The sequence below is a fragment of the Aptenodytes patagonicus genome, chromosome 13 (assembly GCF_965638725.1).
Source record: "Aptenodytes patagonicus chromosome 13, bAptPat1.pri.cur, whole genome shotgun sequence".
Lineage (NCBI taxonomy): Eukaryota > Metazoa > Chordata > Aves > Sphenisciformes > Spheniscidae > Aptenodytes > Aptenodytes patagonicus.
Window position 1 is genome coordinate 6,162,476 of NC_134961.1, and position 9,640 is coordinate 6,172,115.

Below are 9,640 nucleotides of genomic sequence, written 5' to 3' on the forward strand. Positions count from 1 at the left end.
CTTCCTTATCTGAATACCGTCATTCTGCAAACAAGAATTCTGGTGTTCATCTGGCTGGTGTCTCTCACTGGGAACACTGGTGGAAAGTCTATGTGAAACTATACCCCGAGTTCAGGCCTGGATTCCCACTTCCTTGAAGTTCAACTAACAACCCAAAGTCTGCAGCCCCAGGGAATAAAAATAAATGTCCCATTCCCCCCAGACACACACAAAGGTCTCCAGTGGATTTCAGTTAATCCACTTAACACTTACTCCATCACTTTGCACATGGCGTGTGTTTTGTTCTCATTTGAAAAACCACTAAAACTCACAGCCCAACGCATATCTGAGGTCACTGGGAGGGTTCCCATTGATTTCAACAGATCCTGAATCACAGCGCTAACACAATGAAGTCGGGGGTTTAACTGGTTGCATCTCTTCCCGTCCATCTTTTATACACAGTGAAGGATTTTACAAACTAATAAAAAGACATGCAGAATATTCTACTCAATTACGGACAGGGAGGGACAAGAGAAAAAACGGATCGCAACACTAAAGAATCAGCTTTGGACCTCAAATTAAGTGGTTTATATTTTAGAGTATTCATATTTTTCTACCAACACTCTGTTCAGCACAACTGTGTAATCAGAAAGCCTGACACATGAAACAGGCAGAAATGTAATGCTTCTGAGCCTCAGACAACTTAATATCTTCATTTTTGGTTTAAAAAAAAAATAAAGACCAACTCTGCCTTAAAACTCCATGGCTTGATTTCCCTTGATTAGCACTGCAATTTGCTGCACAGTTTTCCAAAAGTGCTAATCAAATTCACCTCTAAATGCTACAGAAATTGCTGTCCCAACCCATAACTGCTAAGCAGGTTTTTTTCTAAAAAAAATCCAAATTAGACCCCTGCACAGTGTGCAAGATAAACAAGGAAAGGGTAAATTAGGAAAAAGAAACTATAGCAATTGCAGAAAAGTACACACTGTATGTACAAAATACTGTACAGCCTTTTTAAGTCTGAAAGCAGCAAAGACTGCATTATAGGTTGGCATGAACTGCACATCTAAAGATTGCCCAGTTTGGGCTCCAAAGGGGTTTTCTCCCAGAGCACCGATTTCTTACAAGACGCTGCACCGCTGATATTTCATATATTATGATTTCACAACTAAATCCCATCTGCAACAGCCTTAATTTGTTGAAGAACTCATCTAACCCAAACCAAATCCTGACCATTCCACCTACGTTTCGATCCATTGCCCTCCCAAGCCATCGGGGCCCAGGTCCGGCGAGCGCCGTTTATTGCTCACACGTGTGCAGCATTTCCTAGATGTGCTGCTCTGTCCCGGATCCAGCTCCCTCTCCTGGACACTCCCCAAGCTGAGCCACTGTCTCGCACCGTGCTCCCTCTCCACTCATCTCCAGCATCTTTTGGAGCACCTTTGAAGGGCACATCACTTAGGCAGCACCCGCTTCTCAAACCCCACCACCAAATCGTCTAGACCTACTCTCCCAAGGCACCAGCTAAGCCTTCAAGAGGCCTCACCGTGTAGGCAGCAGTTCCCATGTTACCAGACACGTGCAGTAGTTGAAACTAAAGACAGATTCTGCAAAGGATTTCAGCAACACAGGAGATGCACAGATCCAGGGGGAAAAAAGGGAAGTTATTTATCAGCTTGTCATTGCTTCCTCTCCCTGAACTCCTCTCGAGAAACTGTATCCTTAAACTGACTATAACACAGACCCTGCTCCCTTCTCCAGGAACCTTCCCTTTGATCTTGGCTTAGTTGGGGCGGGGGGGAAAAGTCCCTTTTGCCCCCAAAGCCTGTGCTTTTCTTCCTCTTCCTTAACCCCTATTCTGAAACTTCTCTCCTTTTGGCCTCGTATTTGGGGATTTTCCACTCTCCATCTTCCCACTCCCTCCAGGTAAACACTGTCAAACAAGTTTGCTTCCACCTTGGGCACTGGCTGGCATGCTCACTGCACTGCCAGGGCACGGGGCAAGGTTAGTCGCTTCTCTTGTTTGTCCTGTAGCTTCTTCCTGGCAAGAGGGTGGCAGAGCAGTTCTGTTACATGAACCAGAATTCACCAGTTAGAAACTCAGCCGATGCTGGGGGGACCCACCTACGCAGCATGCTCGGTTCAACGCCATGGGGTCCAAGGCACAGAGTCTGCTCGAGCAATGGCACTGCACCCGCCTCAGCCTCTCCAAACGCTCTGTAAAGCTCTGCTCCTGGGTGTCTGCAAGGTTCGTGTCAGCCCAGGGATGTTCTCATCTCTGGCAGCAAAGAGAGAGGGTCTTACCCAAAGGGATGCTGGAAGAGTGAAAGAGAGTCTGAGCGGGCAGCCGGTAGCCGCTGAGCACCGCTGTTAGCCAGGCAAGCGGGCAGCGTCTCAGTCACCAACAGAGCTGCGAGACTGCATCTCGCTCAGGAGAAGCTGCTTTCCTCCTGAGCAAACGTGACTCCTGGATTTGCAAACTTTGGGCACTGCATTTATCAGTGTCTCCTGTCAGTTCAGGGTTTATTTTTTCCTACAAGAACAGCACAAACACTTGCATTCCTACGCACCAGGCAGCTTGCCTCCACCAGCACCTGAGCTACCTCCAGCTCGGGCATATACTGCACCGAGGAGTCCACGGTGGATTCCCCCAGGATGGAGAAAGCTAACGCAGGGCCTGATCCAGAGTCACCCACTCCTTCCAGCCTCTTTAGCAAGCCAAACCCCTCAGAATGACTCTCACTTTCTGGTATCATCTTACAAAACGAGAGCATAACTGAGAAGGGTGCTTTTTCAGAGTTCAGGATGCACTTTGCCGACCAGGACGCAGAAGCCAATGTTTTCCCATAGCTGTCCTTTCTGGCATCACAGATGGGAACGATGTGAGGCCATGGCTGGGCTCCTAATTCAGGGACATCCCCTGCAGACTCCCAGCACAGCTCTGCACACCTTCAAGTCTCCAAACCCAGCATAAAACCCCATCACCTTGCCCATCACCCCTGTGGCTGCTCACTGCCTGAACTTTTTACCAATACTTCCTGGATTTGGGTATCTTCAGCCCATGCCAGTCTCCTCCCTCTCTCCACCTGAAGCACTTTGCCATTCTTCAGGCTATTTGCTCCTTTGCAGATTGAAAAAAACTCAGCCTCAGCGACTCCCATGCTCCCTCCCACTCAGGAGGCAGATGGAGCCTTTGACAGCTCACATGGGAGCACGCTCCTCTACCTGCTGCGAGCTGATCTTTACATAAGTAATACATGTAAATTGTCATCAACTGCTAATAGACCTTCACTACTTATTCTCACCTCAGAAGGTGCTGTACTGTACTTTTCCATTAACTTCCCCCCTCCACCTTCTCCTTCCCCCCCGCAAACTGCAGGCATTCTTTGTTCAAACCCACATGCTACCAATAAACACAACCCAAACATGCAACACAAGAGTCACCCATCTGAAATGATCTGGCCTATCCATATTGCCCTGTCACCTCAGTTCCTTTCCCTCAGTCCAGGCTCAGCCTGTCATGGTAGGAGAATGAGAGAATCCCATTCTTCATGCTCTGTAAAGATTTAAAGATGTGAAATCCAAAACTTTCCGGTCATATGGCTTTCTCTCTCCCCCCATTAAAAGAAGTCTTAACTTTTACTTAAAGCCCAAACCACAAGAAGAAATGAACCAAGAGCACAGAGCTTTGCATGAAAACCAAACTACATTTTGCACACACAAAAAAAATCTGCCTGGAGCCATATATCAAGTGCACCTTTGACCCAACAAGGCATTGAAAAAAGGCTCTATGCTGGATGCTGGCAAACTGAGGTTGTACTACTGAAGAGAAGAAGGGGGATAATAAGCATGGTCTTTTCATTATTATCAGAGAAATGAATCAAGTAAGTTTTCAATTGATAAATTCCCCTGCAAAGTTCTGCAACACAGAAGCAACAACACCGTAGCACTGAGCAAAGAGCCAGAGTGAAACCAAGCACCCCCTTTTCATCTTGCAACCCTACAGCCACAAATAAACACACAACAAAGTAGCCTGTTCTTAACACTTTTTTGTTTTATTGCCATTCGCACCAAAGCTAAAGACTTCGGGGTGGTTGCTTTGGAGGCTTTTTAAGCGCTTATCTCCCCATTGCCTCTTTGTTTGAAATAATGTGAAAGCAAATAGAAAAGGCTAGGCTGTGGCACTGCTAAAAAGCTTCCCCATAGGACCCAGGCTGTTCAAAACCACACCAGCGGCAGCCCAGCCTGCAGCTGGAGGATGCCCTGAGATGATCCCTCTGCTCCAGACCAGCTCTGGGCAAGCAGCAAACTGGGAGACTGATTCTCTCCTTCTTGGTTCTTGTTATCATTTCCCTTAAACTATCACTGCTTGCTATGAATTTATCTTCCCACAGTGAAAGTGCTTTTGTCAGGACCAAACGCACTTCTGTCTTGCTTACACAGCTCTTCCGTGCAGAGTTAAACGGGGGGCATGTAGCTTGCTAAGAGGACACAGTGCTAACATACTGCCTTTGTTGTGCAGACTTGCTAACAAGCATCGTGCTGAAATAAAACCTTTCAGGGAAGAAAAAGGGTCTGAAGATGTACTATAACCCTGACTAGGCAAGCTGAAAGCTACTGGGAGCCTTTTAATATAACTGAGGAAGAGAAGGGGGAAAGCAGGGGAGATGGCAGAGAGACAGAGAGAGGAGGAAGGACACCGGGGAGAGCCAGGAACCTACAGGAAGCCAAACCCCCCTGAGAAGGCTTTAGATTTCAGAATTAGGAAGAAGTAGCATGAACCTCCCGTAGCTCTAGCTCTGGGGAAAGAAAATACTACTATTAAACAATACATAAGGAGAAGGAAGATAAACTGGATTTAAATAATAGCTTTTATTTCAAAGCACTCTACAGAGCCTGGCTGAAATTGGGAAGGGTGGTATCTAATTACTTAAACTTCTACATCTGGAATCTGATTATAGTAATCATCCAAAATGGGCACTTAACAACGATTTAGAAGGAGGGCAAAGGGAGCAAATAATGCATGTTTGTTGTCAAGAGCTTTGGGACCAGCTATTTACCTGTAACAGGACTTCCAACAAGACCTCAAAGACTTTCTGTATTTACAAAATGTCAATTCCTGCCGTAAAGAACAAACACAGAGGGAAAGACCAGGACGGAACACCTTCACATCTCAAAACGGCATTTCTCCAAGCCTCCCTGCCCCATGAATTACTGTATTAGAGATTGCAATTAGCCAGTAATGGACAGGTTGCAACGGTGGAAGGCTGTGAGACAAGTGTCTTCAGTGGGCACACCAGTACTATACAAAGATGCCTCTGCAGAAACAGAGAGAGGGGTCTGGGCAGCAGAGCACAGGGTGAGACCTACGCAATTGTTCTCTTCCTCAGTGTTCAGGGCTGGATTCTGTGTTACTTCACACTCTCCTCCTCCAGAAGGGTTTTACGACTTGGTCTGCCCACACTTACTTGGTGAAGTGAAGAAAGAGGTCCCAGATCTGAAAATGTCTCTGAGGGCTGTCAGTTATAAGAATTTAAGTGTCACCTAATTTACAAGTGAACAGCGCTAGCTACTATTAAAAACAGAATTGCACAGACAGGCATTTCATTTACCTTAGTGCTCAGCTGGGAGGACCCCACTGGCACAGCCCTGCTGCGAAGAGCAAACTCCACTGAGCACTTTCAGCATTTTCCCCTTTCTTCCCATTCCTGCAAGCAGCAGGTGGTTTTGATCACTGGCCTCCATGAATCAGCAGATCCTTTCCCACCTTCCCATCTCTAACCTGCCTCTCAGACAACACCTGCTTTGCCAGGGACTTCCCAGGCTCTGGCTGCTTCTGGAAACCCCCTTCAAAAAGAAAGAAGAGGAGAGCTGTTATAACCAAAGTGGGTGGGTGAGAAGGGAGGGCACAGAGAAGGACACTTCACGCCTACCTTGCTCTGCCTGTCCTTCTTCCACAGGAGAAGGATCCAAAGAGAAAGCATCTCCCCAGCTCACATCAGGCAATAAAACAGCCTCTCAAGAGTGGAGTGGGGGGCAGGAGGGAAGTGACAGGCCCCCAGATCACGCTTGGCAGTTCTGCCCCTCACCTCAGCTTCACTGTACACCCCAAATCATGTTTTTGTCCATCTCATCCACAGGGTCCTTCACTCTCCCACCTCGGAGAGAGAACAAGCTTTCAGCTCACACAGCTGCACTAATAGGCAGGAGCTGCAATCATCAGGGGGTGACCACTTTCCTGATACTTTAAAAGAAGGTGCCCCCAAAGGATTTGTTGCTTAACACAGCAGGAATGAAAGGGTTACGTTTAAAAGGGTGAAATGAAAGAAGGGGGGAAAACATCCCACGACTGAGGAATGTCAAACTGTCACAACGGCATCAACCGTTTCCTCAGCAAGTCTGAGACTCGGCGTGTGCAGAATCGCCGTGTCTGGGAAAAAAAATAATCTGTCAGAGTAAATGGTTCCATCTTCAGAAAAGAGCTTGGAAGAGGTGCTTGGCACAGAGGCTTTAAATTGTTTTCTGCTGTTTCTAAATCCAGGCTCTCAGAAGAGATCAAAAGGCAACCCACCTTCCCTCGAGAGCATCCCACCCCAACAGCCATGTCATGGTTTTGCAGCCTTTGACAGAGGAATCTGCCTCTTCACAATCTCTCTGTCTCAGACATGCTAATTAGTTTCCACTCCACGAGTGCTTCGGTTGTAGGCTGTGCAGCGTCTCCCCCATGCTGGGATCAGAGCTGGAGCCCCAACATCACTGCAAGTGACAGCCCAAGTCAGAATTCGACCTGTCTCAAATCTGGCCCAGGTTTCTGGCTTTGGGTCCCTTGGCTGTTACTCAACCAAAACAAACAGCAGAAATCACTGTTACCTGATCACAATCATGCTGAAGTTGCATAACGAGCAGGTAAACTTTTCCTTTTTTGCACCTCCTCCATTACAAAGGACAGAGCCATCCTCCTACCCTGCTCCTTACAGCTCTGGTACCCAAATCCTTTCCTCTGAGGCTACCTCTCTCAAAAAGGTTTCCTCACTCTGGACTGTGGAAGCATTTTGGGGTCTCCTCCCCGCTTCTGCCGCTCCCAGGTGTTCCCACTCCCCTTTCCTCTTTCGAAAAGGGCTGAATCCAGTTCTTCTCCCTATTTTCTGTTATCTCGCTTTCACTCACCAGCCTGCTACCTCAGCTTCGTCCTCTGGCTTACAAATGCTCACTCTCCCTTTCTCCCTGCAGCCCGTAGGTTTCAGTCATTTTCACGCTGTAACTCACCTGACCCTGAGTGGGATACCTGCTCCTCACCTCTTCCCGCTCTCATTGTCCCGAATCAGGTCTCCCACTCACCAGAAGGTCCCATACGTTTGACTCGCTCTTCGCCTTCCTCTGCCTCATCACCCCCTTACCAACTCCCACCCCTCCAGCCACCGCCTCTCCCTTCCCACCTCCCCATCGAACACCCTACAGGACAGCATTTGGTTCCGGATGGGGCATATTTATAACCCCAAATCCGCAATCAGAAAGCAGCGGCCTCCACCGAACACACAGCGGAGAACACTAATCAGTTTTTCATAAGGAAACTGCAAACTGAGCTACGGGAAAGTCAGCAGTCTGGATTTACACACGGGGGAATATCAGAATCGCTTTCATTTTGACTGAAAGAGTCATAACCCCGCATTTCACCGAGAGCTGAAACCAAACTAGAAACAGAGCACGTGTCAAAACCATACAAAACTACAACTTCTGCATGGTTTTGATGCAAAATAATCTAAGCAGGCTGGCAGCCTACAAATCCTAACGATTTTGTGGACAAATCTGGGGCAAGTTTAGAATTTGTAACATAGTGTGTTACATGTCAGTTTAGGTTTCACTGTGAATATTTTTTAAGTGGAGCACTAGTGGGCTCTGAGCACGGCTCTCAGCGTTCCTTGCCAAAGCGAGAGCCAAACGAGCACAGCCGAGGTTGGAAACCGAATTCACCGTTAACCATTTTAAGGTCATGTCAATTCTAGGTCCTGACTGGTAATGTTGGCACCCAAGGATGTTGTGTTTCTCCGGTCCTACATAAGATGCTAAAGACCTGCTTCTGTGTAAGACAAGGAGTTTCTCTCTTGCACAGCTAGCTCACAACATCTACCTTGAAGAAAAAGGACTACCAGCTCCGACCGGCTCTGCTGGCAGGTACCAGCCTCATGGTGTGAGCAAACTCTCCTTCCAGCTCCACCAACACAGGAGCCCCAACATCACCCAACGCTATCCCAGCCGTCAGCCGCAGGGTCCCCGTCCCACCAGCAAAGCAAGAGTTGAAAACAAGAGGCTCTTCCCATTTCACATCTCAGCCGTCCCCTCAAGCTTTGCGTATGCAAACACCTACCCCCAACACCCAAAATTAAGTAGTACTTTGGTAAAAGGCAGGCAGGGCTCCTCAGCGCAACTGCTGCATCCCTGCCATGACAGGATGGGGCCCGGACCCAGGAGCTGGGGCAAAGCACCCCGCAGCCCCCCGTTCCGCAAACAGAAATTCACCACCGAGTACGTAAGACAGTCGCGGGCCTCCCCTCCCACCACGGTGGGACCTCGCACCGCGGCACCAGCATGGACCCCGCGGGAGGGCGAGCACCCACCGTCGGGGCACCCGGGGGCTCACCCCTTCCCCGTGGCAGGGGTCCCGCCTGCCCCACCTGAGGCTTTGCAGCGGGGAAGGCCTTGAGGGACGGGGCAACCCCAGGACCTCACGGGGTTCTACGTGGCGACGAACCCGGCCGCCCCCAGCAGCCCGGGGCTCCGCCGGGCCGGGCCGGGCCCCCACCCGCTCCCCGGGCAGCGGAGAGAGAAAGAGGCGCGGGGCAGCGCCCGGAGACTCACAGTAAAGCAGGGCTATGGATCGCAGCAGCACGATGCGGGTCAGCCAGAAGGTGCCCGGCGGCGGCGGCCCGGCCCCGCCGCCCGCCGGCCCCGCCACAGCCCGCTCCGGGGCCTCGGGGGCGCCGCTGCCCGCCGCCGCCCGCCTCTGCCTCAGCGCCGCGCTGGGCGCCGCCATGTCGGAGCCCGCAGCGAGCATGCGTGCGGCCCGCCCCCCGCGGGCTGCCGCCGCCGGGCCGGGCCGGGCCGGGCCGTGAGGGCGGTGGCGGCGGCTGAGGCGTCTGGGTCGGTGCCGCGGGCGGCCTTGTCACTGCAGCGGGGCCCGGGCGGGGGTTTCTGTGGAAAAATGGCGTTTGTACGCCCCGGCCCCAGGGAGCGACCTTTGAAAACCGGCGAGAAAGTGCAAAGTTTAAAAAAAAAAAAACCCCAAAACCGGAAAGAAACGGAAGGAGTCGGCTCCAAACCCCCTCGTCCACCTCCCGCCCAAGGAGGCCAGGGCCCTCTGCGGCGCCGCAGCCCCCTCGGCTCGCCCGGCCGTGCCGGGGCTCCGTCCCCGAGGAAAAATGTTTAAGTTAAATTCCTCAGGCTTCCAACCATTGCCACTGCTGGTGCTGCCATGATTTCTGCTTCATACAGTCTATAGCCGTCAAGCGCTCGACTCGGCGTTGAGTTCATAAATACTGGTTTTTAGCAAAACCACTTTAATAAAGCGGCCTCGGCGGTCGTCAATGAGTTTAGACGTGTGTCATGTATCCCACTTAAGTAAACACCGCCGTGCTAAACCGCTCGATGGTCTCTGAGAAAG

The 9,640-nt window shown here is 50.4% G+C and overlaps 1 protein-coding gene across 1 annotated transcript in view; it reads right to left on the reverse strand.

Annotated features, from left to right (window-relative positions):
• Positions 1-9,034, reverse strand: part of LMF1 (lipase maturation factor 1) — a 206,423-nt gene extending 197,389 nt beyond the window's left edge. The window contains exon 1 of the mRNA XM_076350797.1: positions 8,839-9,034. Within this exon, the coding sequence (XP_076206912.1) occupies positions 8,839-9,034 (196 nt within the window). The remainder of the gene's footprint in view (positions 1-8,838) is intronic.
• Between the last annotated feature and the right edge of the window lie 606 nt (positions 9,035-9,640).